This window comes from Aquarana catesbeiana, linkage group LG06 (genome assembly GCF_042186555.1).
Source record: "Aquarana catesbeiana isolate 2022-GZ linkage group LG06, ASM4218655v1, whole genome shotgun sequence".
In the NCBI taxonomy this organism is placed as follows: Eukaryota; Metazoa; Chordata; class Amphibia; order Anura; family Ranidae; genus Aquarana; species Aquarana catesbeiana.
Window position 1 is genome coordinate 313,284,679 of NC_133329.1, and position 19,243 is coordinate 313,303,921.

Genomic DNA, 19,243 nt, shown 5'->3' on the forward strand with positions numbered 1-19,243 from the left:
CATATCTTCGTGGCGGCCGCAGAGCAGATTGCACAGAGGTCCTATGCGTCTTTGGCTCCGTTTCAGGTCCAAAAGCAAAAATTTGGGCCCGATTCATCTCTGAAACGGAGAACAGGGGCGCACCGCACATCTGCTGTGAGCCGCGTACACACTAAGTGTGAATCCAGCCTTACTGAGGCAAGTGTGGCCTGCAGCTCTTTAGATTTGGTACTGGTTTCCTTTATGACCTCCTGGATGAGTCATCATGCTCTTGGTGTAAATTTGGGGGGTCGGCTACTCCTGGGAAGGTTCACCACTGTTCCATGTTTTCTCCATATGTGGATAATGGCTCTCACCATGGTACACTGTAGTCCCAGAGCCTTAGCAATAGCTTTGTAACCCTTTCCAGACTGATGCATATCAATTACTTTGTTTCTCATTTGTTCTTGAATTTCTTTAGGTTGTGGCATGATGTGTTTCTTTTTAATTTGATTTCTTGATTCAACAGGTCTGGCATTATCAGGCCTGGGTGCGGCAAGAAATTTAACTAATCTTTCCAAAAAATGTGTTTAATTACAGTTCATTCGTGATTGTTCACATAGGGTTAGGCAGGTTTGGACAGCATTTTTCCCTTCCTCATTTAAAAACTGCATTTTGTATTTAAGTGTGAAAAATATGCGGGGGGGGGGGGGGATAATCGGGAAGGGAGCAAATCGTTTTTCACAGCACTATATGTTATTTTTTAAAGTGCATCTAAAGGTATGGTTTTTGTTTTTGTTTTTTTAAAACAACTTGATACCTTGCGCATCCCCAGAAGGAAACAAATTGGCTGTACATACTGTCACTTTTCTGATATTCCAGGTACTATCCTACATTTCATTCTTTGAAATATTCCTAATGAAATAATCTTCTTTTTTGACTTGTATTTTATATAAACAATTCAAAGATTACAGTAAACATATTTGAATTCCACGGATTTGACCCTCCCTTATTAGCAGGTAATTCTTTGTTGTTTTTTCCAAGTGAGATCAATTGTCAGCAGTTGTCATCCTTTGTTTTCACAAACTTGGCTGCATAGACTGGTTTATTGCTGCTTATTCTAAACCGTAAAGTGTAATCTCAGCTAAAACTTGTTGGTTTTGTCAATCAAACAATGACCACTTTTGTTTTTTTGAACCCCAAGAATATAACTGCTTTTGTTGCAATTGACATAGCTGGATAAAATTACAACTTCCAGAGAGTTAGACCACCCCATAATGGCTACAGCCATTTGGAAATTCTAATGCCGCGTACACACGAGCGGACTTTCTATCCTACTTGGTCCGGCACACTTTCCGACGGACTTTGTCCGCCAGGTGCGCCGGACTTTAAAACGAACGGACTTGCCCACACACGCCGGGATTTTCCGGCGGGCTAAGTCCGCCCGTCTTTCCGACGGACTTTCGCCGGAGTTCCGGCGGACTTTCAGAATGAACGGACTTGCCCACACACGGACAAGTCCGTTCATTTTGAACGTGACTCAGGTGCGACGGGACTAGAAAAGGATGTCAATCTTGCCGCTTTTATCGGCTAGATTGACACCTTGCGAGCCCCGTCGCGGGGCATACCAGGCCCTTAGGTCTGGTATGGATTATAAAGGGGAACCCCGCTACGCCGAAAAAACGGCGTGGGGTCCCCCTAAAATCCATACCAGACCCCGATCCGAGCACGCAGCCTGGCCGGTCAGGAAAGGGGGTGGGGACGAGCGAGCGGCCCCCCCCCCTCCTGAACCGTACCAGGCCGCATGCCCTCAACATGGGGGGTGGGTGCTTTGGGGGAGGGGGGCGCCCTGCGCCCCCCCCCCCCAAAGCACCTTGTCCCCATGTTGATGAGGACAAGGGCCTCTTCCCGACAACCCTGGCCGTTGGTTGTCGGGGTCTGCGGGCGGGGGCTTATCGGAATCTGGGAGCCCCCTTTAATAAGGGGGCCCCCAGATCCCGGCCCCCCACCCTATGTAAATGAGTATGGGGTACATGGTACCCCTACCCATTTACCTAGGAAAAAAGTGTAAGTAATAAAACACACTACACAGGTTTTTAAAATATTTTATTAAACAGCTCCGGGGGGGGGGATCTTCCTCCGGCTTCGGGGGTCTTCTTCCGGCTTCGGGGGTCCCTCCGCTTCATCTTCTCCCGGCGTCCGGTTGGTTCTTCTCCGCTCTCCGGCCTCTTCTCCCGGTGTCGCAGGTCTTCGGCCGGCCCCTCCGCTCTCTTCATGTAGCTCTATTGCGAGCGGAGGTCCGGACTTCTTGGCTTCTTGGCTTCTTGGCTTCTCTTCTCTTCTCTTCCCCCAGATGTTGACACGACGCTCTCTCCGGCTGGACTGGTCTCTGAGGGCTGCGTTGTGACTTATATAGGCGGAGACCCCGCCCCCATATGATGTCACAGTCCCTGGGCATGCTGGGACTGTGACGTTTTAGGGGGCGTGGTCGGGGGGCGTGGTCGACCACGCCCCCTAAAACGTCACAGTCCCAGCATGCCCAGGGACTGTGACATCATATGGGGGCGGGGTCTCCGCCTATATAAGTCACAACGCAGCCCTCAGAGACCAGTCCAGCCGGAGAGAGCGTCGTGTCAACATCTGGGGGAAGAGAAGAGAAGAGAAGCCAAGAAGCCAAGAAGCCAAGAAGTCCGGACCTCCGCTCGCAATAGAGCTACATGAAGAGAGCGGAGGGGCCGGCCGAAGACCTGCGACACCGGGAGAAGAGGCCAGAGAGCGGAGAAGAACCAACCGGACGCCGGGAGAAGATGAAGCGGAGGGACCCCCGAAGCCGGAAGAAGACCCCCGAAGCCGGAGGAAGATCCCCCCCCCCCGGAGCTGTTTAATAAAATATTTTAAAAACCTGTGTAGTGTGTTTTATTACTTACACTTTTTTCCTAGGTAAATGGGTAGGGGTACCATGTACCCCATACTCATTTACATAGGGTGGGGGGCCGGGATCTGGGGGCCCCCTTATTAAAGGGGGCTCCCAGATTCCGATAAGCCCCCGCCCGCAGACCCCGACAACCAACGGCCAGGGTTGTCGGGAAGAGGCCCTTGTCCTCATCAACATGGGGACAAGGTGCTTTGGGGGGGGGGGGCGCAGGGCGCCCCCCTCCCCCAAAGCACCCACCCCCCATGTTGAGGGCATGCGGCCTGGTACGGTTCAGGAGGGGGGGGGCCGCTCGCTCGTCCCCACCCCCTTTCCTGACCGGCCAGGCTGCGTGCTCGGATCGGGGTCTGGTATGGATTTTAGGGGGACCCCACGCCGTTTTTTCGGCGTAGCGGGGTTCCCCTTTATAATCCATACCAGACCTAAGGGCCTGGTATGCCCCGCGCTCGCCGCAATAGGAAGATTTGTTTTTCCTATTGCAGCGAGCGCGAGATGCAATACCATCCCCTCGTGTCGTATTTGGTCCGTCGGACCAGCCTACACACGAGCGGGCTTTCCGTCGGACCAGCACACACACGAGCGGACTTTCCGCCCGAAACTGAGTCCGACGGAAAGATTTCAAACATGTTTAAAATCTAGGTCCGGCGGGCTTTTGGGAAGAAGTCCGCCGGAAAAGTCCGCCGCCGCCCACACACGGGCGGATTGTCCGGCACACTCTGGTCCGCCGGACCAAGTATGCCGGAAAGTCCGACCGTGTGTACGCGGCATTAGAGTTTGAACCTAGAAATCCCCATTCTTGAGGGATGTAAGAAGCTGGTGAGTGACTCAACCCAGCAGCACCTACCCAAATCTGAAATATCACTTTTGGGAAAGATAGCATTTAAAGGGAATCATTTATTACGGAAATAACACTTACAAACAGATTGAGTTAGAAACAATAGATGGCATCAGGAATTTTCTAAGTTCTGGACCCATTTAGCTTCACTGCAAATTATGTTGCAGCCCTAGAACTATGTGTGAGTTGGGCAATGAACTTTCATTAAACATGTCTTTGACAGGTATTCTACTTGTTGATTAATTTCCTTTTATTTGCTGGGCAAGAAAAAGTTTCATCTTCTAACTGAATGTTTTTTCATGTTTTTCTCCTCCCTTTTTAGTGTTATCGCCAAGCTCTTTGCGTGTTGATAGTCCCACGTCACTCGAGAATGTTAAGGAAGTGGTGGCCATCAAGGATTATTGTCCCAGCAACTTCACCACCCTGAAATTTTCCAAGGGAGAACATCTGTATGTGCTGGACACATCTGGTGGAGAATGGTGGTATGCACACAATACTACAGAAATGGGTTACATACCATCTGCATATGTGCAACCTGTCAATTACAGAGATTCTTGTCTGAGTGACAGCGGTATGATAGATGGACTGTTGGAAAGTGCTGATGAAGGAGTAAAGGAGATGGATCTCTTGGGTGATTGGACAGATTTTTTAAATCAGAACTCTGTTAAAACCAATAACAACAACCCGTTTTTGAAGCCAGCTGTGTCAAATCCCTTTGTCAATGGGCCTTTGATAACACAAAAGAAGAATGGTGATGATTCAGTAAATTCTGTTGATTTATTACTGTTTGACCCATTGGCTCCCCCTTCTGCTAGCTCTACAGAAACAAGTACTGATGTGTTCTTAGATCTGTTACCCCGTGCCAATCAAACCAATGTTGTTGAAGAGCCCGTCCCTGTCAGAAGGGACAACCCATTCTTCCGGAGCAAGCGTTCCTACAGCCTCTCTGAGCTGTCCATCCTCCAGGCAAAGTCTGAGAGTCCAGCCACGGGCAGCTTCTTTGCTGGTCTCAAGTCCCCAGCTCCTGAGCAGTTCCAGAGTAGGGAGGATTTCAGAATTGCATGGCTCAACCACCGCAAGCTGGCCCGGTCCTGCCATGATCTAGACTTGTTGGGCCAGAATCCTGGCTGGGGTCAGACTCAGCCTGTGGAGACTAGCATTGTCTGCAGGCTGGACAGCTCAGGGGGTGCCGTGCAGCTTCCGGATACGAATATTAGTATACATGTTCCAGAAAGACATGTAGCTCCAGGTGAGACACAGCAAATCTCCTTAAAAGCTATGTTAGATCCACCCTTAGAACTCAATAATGACAAATGTACCACTGTAAGCCCTGTGATGGAAATCAAACTGAGCAACATGGAAGTGCAAAGTTCGTTAAGCCTAGAGGTAAAAGCATCTGTGGAAGTGCGCAATAATGTTGTTGGTCAAAATACAGTAGCAATAAAATGTTTGCGTAGTGATACTAAAGAAGGCCCATACAGCTTGCTGCCACACTCCTACACATATGGAGACACGATTCAAGTGAAGCTGGAAAATCTTGAGCCAGTTATGTATATAGTGATGGTGGCTCAAGCACAAAATATTGTGCCTCCTTGCAACGTCTGGGACTATATTAATAAAAGGATCACTGTTGGACTTTATGGGCCTAAACATATTCATCCTTTGTTTAAGGCTGTTGTGGCCATTTTTGGTCATGACTGTGCACCCAAGACACTTATAGTCAATGAAGTAGGCCAACAGACTCATGGGGCAGCACCAGTGACTTTACATCTGTGGGGCAAACAACAGTTTGTGCTTCCCAAGCCTCAGGATCTTCAGATTTGCCTTTTCTCCAACATGACAAACTACAGAGTAGACGCTGGAGATCAGGGAAAGATTGTGAGAGGTTTCCAACTAAAGCTCGGAAAAGTTAGCAGGTTAATATTTCCCATTAGTTGCCATGATCCTGAACAACTTTCTGACTTCACACTGAGGGTGCAAGTTAGGGATGAATTGGGTAACATCTTGTCACAATACTGTGTACAGACTCCACGGCCACCACCAAAAACTGGGCTTAAATCCACTGGACCAAGAAGATTTCTCAAGAAAAAAGAAGTTGCAAAGATTGTTTTGTCTCCCCTGGCGATAACATGCAAATATCCAATATTTCAAGATCGACCAGTAACAAACCTGAAATATGGGAAACTAATTAAGACTGTGGTGCGTCAAAGCAAAAATCCATATTTGCTGGAGTACAAGAAAGGAGATGTGATGGCTCTCTTGAGTGAGGAAAAAATCAAGCTTAAGGGACAGTTATGGACTAAAGAATGGTACATTGGGTATCATCAAGGAAAACTGGGCCTGGTTCATGCAAAGAATGTACTAGTAGTAGGCAAAGTAAAACCAAGCTATTTTTCTGGTCCAGAGTTGACCACAGGCGCCTTATTAGAGCAGATCTTGCGTCCTTGCAAATTCTTAACGTACATATATGCATCAGTGCGAACTCTTTTAATGGAGAACATCGGCAGCTGGAGGTCCTTTGCTGATGCGCTTGGATATGGAAACCTTCCTCTTTCCTACTTCTGTCGCGTGGAACTAGAAAGTGAGTCTGAACGAGTGGCATCTGTGTTGGAGAAACTGAAAGAGGAGTGCAATAACAATGAGGGAAAGGAAAGGAAATCATTCCAAAAAGAGCTGATTACGGTAAGATGAGCTACATGCTATGTATGTTTTAGTTAAAGCTTTACTTTCACAGCTGGCCCAAACAAACTATCTCCTTCACTAACCTGTGCGCCCATTGGGCTGGACGCTGTATAAATTGTATGTAGCTTCAGCTACATGCAGTATACAGCACTGTGTTCTGGGTGTGTCACACCCGGAACAAAAAAGCATCGGGCTGAGTGGCACTCAGCCATTCATAGGCGGCTTTGTATTCTATCAATGAATACAAAGCTTCCTCTGATTGGCAAAGTTGTTGTAATATAATGTAATACAAAACTGCCTATAAATGGCTGAGCGGCGCTTAGCCTGACACCTTTTTGTTCCCGGTGTGAGAACAGAAGATCCCATCTCCCACCCAGACCACAATTCTGTATACTGTAGGTAGATGAGGCTACATACTGATTTTATACCGTGCACCCAGCGGGCACACATGATAGTGAAGGAAGCCGGTTGTTTGAGCCAGCTTGGCTACTTAAAGTGAAATTAAACCTGGACATCAGCTTTTTTGATTTGGTAACCCTAAGTGCCCGTTCACATGGTTTGCCTTGGCTGCTCTAGGCAGCCTTGACCAACTCAGGCCCAATGCATGTACAAGACAATTTGCCTTGTTTTCTATGAAGTCCATTCACACCACTGTGTTGCGGTGGTGGTGTGCGCTGAAAATTTCTGCATGCGTGTTTTTTTCAGCAAAATGTGTTGCAATGCACACTACCACTGCAATGAATAGAACTGCATGAACTGTCACTTATGTCAACCTTGGGCTGAAGCACCCACTGACTTGTTATATCTAAAATATCACTTTTGAGCGTACTAGTATTTTTTTTTTTTTTTCTTTTTAAGGGATGTTAAGCAGGACCAGGGACTAGCCGCTGCGGTTGTGTGGTGTATGGCCAGCTTTACACTATGCCTTATTCTAATAGCCTAGTGTGACGATTGACTGAGGAACATGCTTCTATATTAAATAGATTTTATATACAGCCCGCATCTGCATTGACTAAAAGATTATAATAACAGTATGCCTCCCTAAAGCCCTCCCCAACTTGTCTACAGCGCACACGATTCATGTTCTGCAATGTAGATGTATAGGTGGTCAGTGACCTGTTTACTGCGGTGGCCTCTTAACAATTTCACGATTCAGCGATGGACACCTTTTTAAAAGCTGGAATGCTTATGTCTTGATGTATTCAGTAAATGGAAATACTGTGTTGCCCCTGGTCATTCAGAGAGCTGGAAAACATCAATCATAAAAGCTGAAAATGTGGTTATCCATCATGCAGACTGTGCTGAATTTTATATTTCTTTATAAAGGCTGGGTTAAGTATAGGGGATGTTGTGTTTTCTTTACATAAAATAATTATATTGACTTGGTGCCTTTTTAGAATTTAATTTAAGCAATTTTTTTCTAATCCCAGTACACTTTTGTATTTATAGAATCATGATAAGCTTTTAATCTGAAGTGATGTAAAGCCCTGTGCAATATTGCAGATTATAGTGGTGGTGGTCAGCTTGGAAAATATAGTGGATCCCCAGACAGGTCCAGATGGATGAACAATAGCTTGGTTATTATCACTATTTATTAGCATGGTATTAAACATGGTCTGTGTATTCTGCCTTGGTATTTTAAAAAAACTGGTACAGTTCTGTGTGCCACCCCCCCCCAAGAAGGTTATCAAACACATATCGATCACGGTTCTTCCCCACCCAGGATGGGTACCATTAGAAGGCATTGCACATCTTGTGCTCTCATCCTCCTTTTTTCTTTTATTGAAATGTGCTTGTTAGGTTGGCAGAATTGTCCACTTTATGCCACACACCGCAGTGGTTAAGTGGTTTGTTACTTTGAAGATGGTCTAGTTGCACCTGCACATTTAACCACTCTCCAATGGCTATAGCCAAGCTTACTTATGTGGTTTGCATGGTGGCAAGCACTATGAAGCAATGGGAATGGGTAGTGTTGACTGCAAAGATTTTTACTGAAATTTTTCTTCTGCTCGTTCTGAAAATGTATACTTAAAAAGAATTATGCGTGTCTAGAGCAGAACTTGTGGCCTTTGTAAATATCAACATGAAAACGGAAAGTTTTTAGATCTTCATGCATAGCTAAGTAGATATGACCATAAAGCCAGCTCATACTAATTGGCTATAGATTTACCTAGTTGTCTCTTCATAGATGGGAGGCAGTCCATGCAGTACTCAAGAATCGTTGTCCTCCTCAGTTTAAAACATGCTAAAGAGAATCGATTGTGAGCAGTAATGGAGACTGCCATTGCTGTCATCTTCTTTTGAAATGCTAGTTCCTGGCTGTCGTTCTGTTCCTTTTGACTTTCCTTTTGCTTTAAGGTAAAAAAAATGTTTGTTTAGGCTTTACAACAACCTGAAGTCAGACACAGCCAGGAATCTAGCATTTTCATAATAAGGCAAGCAATGACAGACCCCTAACTTTTTTTTTTTTTTTTCTTTTCTTTCTTGACGAGTGACTTTAACTTCAACGATGGGGGCTGTAACTTGAGGCGAGCTGGTCAGATGAGCTTCCACCTACTTCGGAAGAGCTTGAACAGCAGCAAAGTTACCAAAATGTTAATTTTAGAACAGTTTTACCATGAGCTTTTATGGACTATAATTTATTCAGTGAGAGTGATGGGTTGCTGGGTGACCCAAGGCAGAATAACAAATGGGTTCCCAGTTTGATATACCGTATATTGTTAGTGTGGGTTCCTACACGTAATTGTTCCTTATAAATATTGTATTCAATAAATCCATTCTTTTGCATTGGATATAGAATGATTTTTTTTTTTTTTTTTTTGGCCTAGGCCTTGTTGAAGATGGACTGCCAAGGTTTGGTGGTCCGCCTGATTCAGGATTTTGTCTTGCTTACTACAGCGGTTGAGGTTGCTCAGCGTTGGAGAGAGTTGGCCGAGAAACTAGCTAAAGTGTCCAAACAGCAAATGGATGGCTATGAAGCACCACATCGTGACAAGAATGGAGTTCTTGATAGCGAGGTAAGAGGAATCTGGTGCATTTTCGTCTTGTAACACAGAATCCTTTAAGCAGAAGCTTCATTTACTGCACACCTAAAACTGTGCTGAGCATGGTGGTTGTTTTATTTAAAGCTAGGGTTCAATGATTGTGTCTTTGGAAAGTTTCTGGTACTCTTGGCAAAGTTATCTGAAGAATATTCCTAATGAATTAATAAATGATCTCCTGGTGCAGTGACTGGAGTAAACCTCTAACTATGCTGCACAAAACAGCAGTAATATACACAGATTCAGATTAGGACTTCTGATTAAAAAAAAAAAAAAAAAACTCTATAACCTACACAGTAAAAATAATTCAAACCTATATTCAGATCTGAACTAAACTGCTCCTTTTAAAACAAATGCATGGTAGCACAAATGCAATACCGTTCATTTTTCATTCAATGGGACCACAATGCATGTGCGTTTTTAATGCACAGCAACACACAGGTGTAAACTATAAAAGGAGCAGTTGCAATAAAATTTTGGTGCAGTGGGTTGGCAGCAAACTCAAAATTGAATAGGTTGCTTTCCCATAATGCATGTAAACATTCATGCAGTGTGAATCTAACCCTAGAGAACTGATAATTGCTTACAGAGGTAGTAATCTGAACAGCAATCAAGCCTGCTCCACAAAGATTGCGATTTACAGGCATGTTGCATACTGCATGTCACTAAGATCTATGAGTGATGGCATAATCCATGGATCTATCATAAATGCTTGCATACAAAAAACTGGGCTGCTAAAAACGTAACAAATCCAAAAAGTCTAGAGAAACTGAAACCAAATAGTGTGTGTGAACTTTATTGGTACAAATAAAAATAAATAAAGTATAGGTACCATAAGTCTATTACAATTTTAAAAGAATCCAACATCCCAATGGTGATGCATGGGGTCAAAATCGAACTACGCCATATAAAACCCAACTAGCTTGTTTAAAAGGCTAGTAATACACACAGATTCTGTTTAAGCCTCTCAAAAGGTTTAAGTGGCGCTCATGTCTCTATTGAGGAGATTTCCTCTCACTTCCTTCATTACCTGGACAGGAGGTAAGAGAGAACCTCCCCAGTTGGGAAAGACCGCAAAAAACCTGATTAGGTTATAAACTAGGGGTGCACTGAATGGAAATTTTGGTGCCAAAACCGAAAATGCACGTAGACGAAAACTTAAACTGACAGTTTAAAAATGTTTTTTTAAAATGTATATTTTAATATATAATTGTATTGTATTCAACTTTTTAATTACTATCATCAATTTACATAAGTATAAATTTATTTTTAGCCATTAGTGACACTTTTTTTTTTTTTTTTTTTGTGCAAGAAAAGCTCAAGAATAATGCAGTCTGACCATCTCTTGTATCATGTCTGCAATCTCTTACAGCGTTTGTAAAAACAAAAAAAAAACATCCTGTTCCCTTACAGCAATGTGCTCACTTGGCCCCCTGTATCGCCTGTAATACCGGTCTGATCCGGCCAGTTTCTACCCTCCCCCTGTACGCTGACTCCAATATATCTGGGCTGCTGAGCTCTGAAACCGCCGTCAGTACGTGCTTCCGTCATACGCAACCCAGCCCTCTGTCTCCTGTGTCCTCTCCTGCACCACAATTATTAACCTTGCCAACTGTAATTTTAAAAATGTCTGGCATTTGGGTTTTAATTCTTGGCCAACACACTTCTTAAAGGGTAAATTTATGAATTCTGCCCTCCTTTTACATTGAAAAGTGGGAAGAAAAATCTATAGTCTACAGTAGTGGTCTCCAAACTGCGGCCTATTGGCCAGCAACAGTTTCACTTTAAGGGTCTGTGTTGATGGACTTATGTTGCTTCAAATGGGTTTTGAATTCCTATACAAGTCTATGGCAATACAAAACTTGTTTGAAACAGGTAAGGTCAGCTGCAGGTCAAATACACTCAATGAATTCTGAATGATCTCAGAAGCCTGATGCCATTGACACAAGCCCACAGCACTATTGCAGACACGTATTTACCTTACCCTCCCCCTTCATTGACATATTGGGTATTTCCTGCCGTTGCTGGCACTAAACAGAGTTAGTGATGAAGGTTAAGCAAATGCTGCTGTGGATGGGGATAATTAAGGCTCGGTTCACATATATGCGAATCGGATGCATTTTGAATCGCAGCCGATTCGTATAACATGTGAACCAGACCAGCTTTCAATGGTGCCGGTTGACACATGTCCGGGGCGGGCCTGCCATTTTGGGTACAGTTCAAGTGCGAATTCAAGTACAAATTTGCACCTGAACCGGTTAACAAAACCAGATCGAAGCTAGACATGTGAACCTAGCCTAAGGCAAACCTGTTGCTTTCCCACAAATGGAGAATGAAGGGGGAAGCACAGGTTTTCCTTGAGATTAAACATGGGAGGAGAGGTTGGCACTTTGTGTGAAGCATGCAACCAGGGAGATATCACAACAAAGATGTGTCTGGCGAGTACATAAGTTTATAACTATATACATTGCATGAAGACATTGTAAAAAAACAAACTCATTGTTGCGTGTCGCCACAAAATAAAAAACAAAGCCTTTCTTGGTTGGTACAATCCAAATTGGTATGAAGGCTAGAATGGTAAAAAATCTTGCGAGGTAAACACAGGGGGCATCTAATAGCTTGACGTGTTTTGTGGCTTCTGCCACTCAGCAGCGTAACCATCTATAAAAAAATGTGTATAGTAAACTATAAATGAAGATATAAAATGTAGTAGCTAATAAATGAAGGGAGTGTTACTAGTGCTGGGACCAAAACCGTAATGAAAAACTGTACTTAAAGGGCAGGTAAAGGTGGTATAGGTGACTTAATTTGGCCCCAATAAAAGGACAATAAAAAGTAAATATAGTGAAAGACCAGGGGTGACATTTGAACCACAAACAGTGAAAAAAAAAATAGTATAAAGGAGTGGAGGAAGGAGGGGGGATGCTAACAAGTTACCTACAGTATCTAGGTGAATAGTTGAGGTTCACTAGTGCCCAGTGATCGCAGGGGTAACAGCCATGGGGAATGTAAGGATCAACTGGAAGGAGAGCATATATACTCTGCAATGTGGTTGTGGGTGTCCACCAACAACACGCTGGCATCCAAAAGGAGAGGCACCAAGCAGTGGCGCTGCTCTCTATACGGCGCCAGGTAGCCTCTTGTAGGACACCAAGGAGGAACACCACAGCGCTGGCGCACTAACGCCACAAGAAATGACGTAATGCACACGGCGCTGGAAGTGGGGGGGGGGAAGGGGAGGGCCCCTGAAATTTATCACAGCTCCCGGGACTGGGCAAAACGGCCAGAACAACCGCCCAAACACACCACAGCCCAGCACACCAACACCGCACAACCGAACAGAAAATAAAACTCAATGAATTGCAAAAATACATAAAATATTTAAACTCCTCTAGACCTAGATAGCATAATAGCTAGAAATACAGAACATAGACTTGTTAATATTCTATAAACATCTAAATTAGATACTGACAATGGAGAGCACCAGAATGTAAATGGGCTGAGTACCCTTTCTTGGATGGCCTCCAGCCCTCCACGCTTGCGCCCAGTCTCACTAGTATGTCTGTAAGTAGCATTTGATGATCTCCTCCTCTCCCTATAGACAGATCTCCTCATATTACACAATTTCAACTCTAATTTTAACAATTCTTGTAGACACCTGAACTACATCTGCTCCTGAGGAGTGGGAGAAGCCATGAAATGCTTTGAGCTATTAGATGCCCCCTGTGTTTACATCGCAAGGTTTTTTACCATTCTACCCTTCATACCAATTTGGATTGTACCAACCAAGAAAGGCTAGGTTTATTATTTTGTGGAGGTACGCAACTATGAGTTTGTTTTTTATAATGTCTACAATATGAACTAATATGTTACTTTAATATTATGTCACTATATAATTTATATATAATAAATCTTATTGACTGTATATCATTGTTGTGCATTATGCCTTCATGCAATATATATAGTTCTAAACTTATTATGTACCTGCCAGACACATTTTTGTTGTGATATCTCCCTGGTTGCATGCTTCACACAAAGTCCCAACCTCTCCTCCCATGTTCAGTAAATGGGGATGGAAGCACTGGACTTGCTATGCCCTGTGTCTTCATATAAAGTCCCAATCTTGTTAACTTTTCTGCCTTAGGATTAAAGTGGAGGGCCACCCTAAAAAAAAAAAAAAAAAAAAAATTGCATGAAAAATTCTAAAAAAAAATTTAAAAAACATTTGAAAAAAAAAAATGTTTTAAACTTGCCTAAACCCTTGTTGCTAGGCAGTCTTCCTAATCTGCCTCTTCCTATTCCACGGCGTGTTCTGCTCCTCGGTGAGCGCCCCCCATTGTCTTCTGGGAACTGTGTGTGTTCCCAGAACACCACGGGGCCATTCAGGGAGCCGTGCCGCTCGCGCAGTAGGAAACTGGCAGTGAAGCCGCAAGGCTCCACTGCCTGTTTCCCTTACTTAGGATAGCAGTGCCGGGACCCGAGGGATGGGTCGGCCTTGGGCGGCTGACATCGAGGGCACCCAGGACAGGTAAGTACCTATTTAAAGTCAGCAGCTACAGTGTTTGTAGCTGCTGACTTTTAAATTTTTTTTTTTTTCATGGATGGAATCCCGCTTTAAGTTACTTCTAGCAGAAAGAAAAGCTAAGGACTGGTCTAGCAAAAGGTTTGCTTCTACTGGGTATAAAGACAGATTCATTTTAATAGTTAACAAATTATTTCCCAGCTTAAAACGTAATTTGCATGTACGGTGACGTTTATTGTTTGTAGTCAGTATTTAGTCACTAAAGTAATCATTAATAATCACATTATTTATTATGACCCAGGACAATTTTGTTTTTACAATAATAAAGTGCGTGTTTTTTTTTAAATGATTGATGTTGACTTGGTACACATGCTTCTTGTAAAGACTGAGCTAGTCTTTTGTTGGCAGTAAAGGGATTAGATTATGCTTTAAAAAAATGTGAACCTACCATTTAAACCACAAGTATTACTAAAGTAGATGTGATGTTTTTATTTTAAATTAGACACTCATTTTGCTGAGCCCAATCGGTGAAAAGTGACAGTGTCTATACACAACCATCCTCATCAGGGCTTTATACTTCCTGAGCCTATACACTGCTGCAGCATCCAAACTCTGGTATCAGAGCTAGGAAGAGGTAGATCTCACAGGACCTCCTGGTGACAGTGTTAGGGCATGGTACTTGGTAATGCATAAATGCTCCCTAATATAGAGAAAGTCCACTTTGTTTGCAATAGTTCTGGTGGTGCAGGATGGTAGTAAGCTATATAAGTAGGTATATAAAACTTAAATTTGTGCCGAAAGTTGCCCAACTGCCATGCAAATGCATTGGCCTTAAATCCTTGGTGTCATTATTACTGATCAGGAACAAGTATGCAGTAAAATTGCAGATCTTGGACAGCCTATTTGTCCCCGGTCCGTAATTTAGGAAGTATTGAAATCGATGAATCGGCAGACACCGGGCAAACAGTATTTTTAGAAGGCGGTAAGCATATCTTTGGGAGGCGTGTGGCGTATGACCACACCAGGTCTATAGTTTTTCTAATTTCTTACACAATAATACTATTAAAATGCATGGAGGAGCCAAACAAAAGTGTTTGTTTTTTCCTGAATGTTGTTTCTTGTTATAATATGTGACAATTGTAGATGTTAATTGTGCTTGGTGGAGGATTTATTTTAATTGTACAGCACATTCATAGATCCTGGGTTAGTCTGGCACCTTCAAATGACTGAACTCTGGCAAGCTCTTGAGGACATGCCCCCCTGGGCAACCCTACCACCCTGCACGAGTGTTCAGTTTTTGCTAGTGTCTCAAGGTGACTGCCCTCTTCTCCCTTACAGAGAAATCACTTGTAGCATAACTAGTTTATTATTATTTTTTTCTCTTCAATTAACTCCTCACTGTGTTCTAATACTGCAGTAAAAGGGGTGCATCCGGATCGGTGCAACCACAATAAAACCTTGGGAGCTGTACCAGGGCCCCAAGCCATGGACACTCACCTTGGCACTTTGAACCTTGTTAAGTTATCTGCAAAGTGCTATACAGGTCCAGGGCCATTTTTAAGCCTTGTGTGTCTGTGTTCTAAAAAGGTTGTAAATCAATTTTTTCTTCTTTTTTGCAGGCTATGTGGAAACCAGCCTATGACTTTCTTCTGACATGGAGTGCTCAGATTGGTGACAGTTACAGAGATGTCATCCAGGAGCTCCACACAGGACTGGACAAAATGCGCAGTCCTATCACCAAGAGATGGAAACATCTTACGGGAACGCTGATTCTTGTCAATTCTCTGGACACCCTTCGGTCAATGGCCTTTAGCACCCAGGAACATGAGGACTTTGTTATCTAATCATGTCTTGGGGAAGGATTTGTCTTAACATTTATGTCAACACGTTGTTATTAGAGATCCATTCTGCCTGAAGAAGAACATATTATGGGGCGTAATGGAATTTCAGTTTTTCTTGCATAAAAGTTGTAAATGTCCTCTAATTCTTCAGAGAGGTCATGTAAATTAGTGATTATATTACTCCTGCATTTTCGGGGGTTATCTGAACCTTGTGCTGCATTTATAAATCAGTACGGACAGACAATGAAGTTTATGCACCGGATGGCCATGGATTTCAGGCACCAGTTCTCTCCTGTCTGTTCTAACTGAGGAATGTGTGTACAATGTAAATATGTAGGGATGATTCACAGGCACAGGGTGCTTCATAGGCCAGAGACTTTGGCCCTCCTGACAATTTTGTCTTGTTTTGGATTCCTTTATGAGCACAATTGCATTCTACACTTTTTTTCCACAGTTTAGTTTTTATTTTTTATTTTTTTTTAATTTCAGTTCATACACTTTTATTGTGTAATCACTGCCCCTCCTTGGTCATCTGTGCTTTATATGTCACTCCCTGTGTAAAAAAAATTTTATATCATGTTTTTGTTACCATGTGTTATTTATCTTTGGCTAAAATGTGGAGCCATGTATATATGTAGGTAAATCCAACAGGCCCGCTTCAGACTTTATATGGGCAACATCTATGAGACAATCTGCTGTTACATGTGCCTGTTAAAGCAATAAATGAGAATTAGAGCGGGCTTAGCATTTCCTAATGACAGTTCTAATTGCAGGACAAACCCTTACCCCCGTGTCTCGCAGTGCAGTTTAACTGGTTGTGCTGACCTAGCTAGGAAGTTCTGTGATCTTCTGCCTGGTGTGTTGGGTCAGATGATTTTAATTTAAATGGTCTTCAGGTCCCAATGTTAGTATTTTTGTGCCTTATACCTGTTGTATTAATGCAAGCCAAGCCCTGCTACCTTGGCGGGCTTACCATTCCTGCTTGCATTGCAAATTACATGTCTTTCATCATTGTACAATGAGGTTGCATACGGTTTCCTAGTATCTAGTGACTTCCAGGGACTAGTAGAAGCAGAGGACAGGAACAGGCAGACAAACCTTATTTTCTATTTCTTTGTTTTATTTCTGACAGATTGCTAACTACCTCGCATGATTTTAACATAAGTCTAATAAAAATGTAAGGTAAAAAAAAATCCTGTTTTTTTTTTTTTTACTGTTCTTTTCATATGGTGGGGGTTGGGGGGGGGGGCTGGAATCTAAAAAGCCAAGGCTACAAAAAAGGTTTTTGTATGTAGATGGTTTTTGTAATTTACATTTTGTATTTACTGTGTAAAGAAAATAATGTGCAGTGGACATAGCTTCTTAACCACTTCAGCTCTGGAAGATTTACCCCCCTTCCTGACCAGGCCATTTTTTGCGATGCAGCACTGCATTACTTTAACTGACAATTGCGTGGTCATGCGACGCTGTACTCAAAGTGTATGTCCTTTCTTTCCCACAAATGGAGCTTTCTTTTGATGGTAATTGATCACCTCCTACTTTTGTTTTTGTTTTTTTCAAAATTGTTGGTCTTTTGTTTAGAGCACAAAAAAAAAAAAAAAAAATTTTCTTACTTTCTGCTCTTAAACACATCCAATAAAAAAATGTAAAAAATCGAATTTCTTCATCAATTTAGGCCAATATGTATTCTGGCACATCATTTTTGGTAAAAAAAAATCCCAATAAGTGTATATTGATTGGTTTGCGCAAAAGTTATACAAACTCTGGAATATATTTTAGGGAGTTTTTTATTTATTTTTTTTTTTATTAGTAATGGCAGCAATCAGCGACTTCTAGCTGCGAAATTGCAGCGGACAAATCGGACACTTTTGACACTGGGACAAAGGGTTAACTGTCTAACACAGGGGTAGGCAACCTTTTGAGCACAGTGTGCCAAAAAATGTTTTCAAAGAAATTTAGCGTGCCGATTTTATAACAAAAAAAATGTAATCTTCTCACTTTCAATCACGAAAAGGATTATTTATAAAGTAAACTACTTTAGTAGTGAGAAATTTACATCATGCACTCTCACATCACAGTACTACCCTGCACATCTGCCCCACCACAGTACTACCCTGCACATCTGCCCCACCACAGTACTACCCTGCACATCTGCCCCACCACAGTACTACCCTGCACATCTGCCCCACCACAGTACTACCCTGCACATCTGCCCCACCACAGTACTACCCTGCACATCTGCCCCACCATAGTACTACCCTGCACATCTGCCCCACCACAGTACTACCCTGCACATCTGGCCCAACACTGAACCCCCCTGCTCATCTGGCCTAACATTGAACCCCCCTGCTCATCTGGCCCAACACTGAACCCCCCCCGCTCATCTGGCCCAACACTGAACCCCCCTGCTCATCTGGCCCAACACTGAACCCCCCCCGCTCATCTGGCCCAACACTGAACCCCCCCCGCTCATCTGGCCCAACACTGAACCCCCCCCGCTCATCTGGCCCAACACTGAACCCCCCCCGCTCATCTGGCCCAACACTGAACCCCCCCCCGCTCATCTGGCCCAACACTGAACCCCCCTGCTCACGTGGCCCAACACTGAACCCCCCTGCTCACGTGGCCCAACACTGAACCCCCCCCTGCTCACGTGGCCCAACACTGAACCCCCCCTGCTCACGTGGCCCAACACTGAACCCCCCCTGCTCACGTGGCCCAACACTGAACCCCCCCTGCTCACGTGGCCCAACACTGAACCCCCCCTGCTCACGTGGCCCAACACTGAACCCCCCCTGCTCACGTGGCCCAACACTGAACCCCCCCTGCTCACGTGGCCCAACACTGAACCCCCCCTGCTCACGTGGCCCAACACTGAACCCCCCTGCTCACGTGGCCCAACACTGAACCCCCCCTGCTCACGTGGCCCAACACTGAACCCCCCCTGCTCACGTGGCCCAACACTGAACCCCCCTGCTCACGTGGCCCAACACTGAACCCCCCCTGCTCACGTGGCCCAACACTGAACCCCCCCTGCTCACGTGGCCCAACACTGAACCCCCCCTGCTCACGTGGCCCAACACTGAACCCCCCCTGCTCACGTGGCCCAACACTGAACCCCCCTGCTCACGTGGCCCAACACTGAACCCCCCCTGCTCACGTGGCCCAACACTGAACCCCCCTGCTCACGTGGCCCAACACTGAACCCCCCCTGCTCACGTGGCCCAACACTGAACCCCCCCTGCTCACGTGGCCCAACACTGAACCCCCCCTGCTCACGTGGCCCAACACTGAACCCCCCTGCTCACGTGGCCCAACACTGAACCCCCCCGCTCACGTGGCCCAACACTGACCCCTCCACTGCTCATCTGGCTCAACACTGACCCCCCCCACTGCTCATCTGGCCCAACACTGACCCCCCCCACTGCTCAT

The 19,243-nt window shown here is 44.4% G+C and overlaps 1 protein-coding gene across 2 annotated transcripts in view; it reads left to right on the forward strand.

Annotated features, from left to right (window-relative positions):
* The window catches only part of SH3BP4 (SH3 domain binding protein 4), an 81,324-nt gene extending 64,320 nt beyond the window's left edge, over positions 1-17,004 (forward strand). For both annotated transcript variants that reach the window (XM_073633663.1, XM_073633664.1), the window contains 3 exons: positions 4,048-6,407; positions 9,236-9,424; positions 15,590-17,004. In XM_073633663.1, the coding sequence (XP_073489764.1) occupies positions 4,048-6,407; positions 9,236-9,424; positions 15,590-15,814 (2,774 nt within the window). In that variant the 3' untranslated portion in view covers positions 15,815-17,004. The remainder of the gene's footprint in view (positions 1-4,047; positions 6,408-9,235; positions 9,425-15,589) is intronic.
* The last annotated feature ends 2,239 nt before the right edge of the window (positions 17,005-19,243 follow it).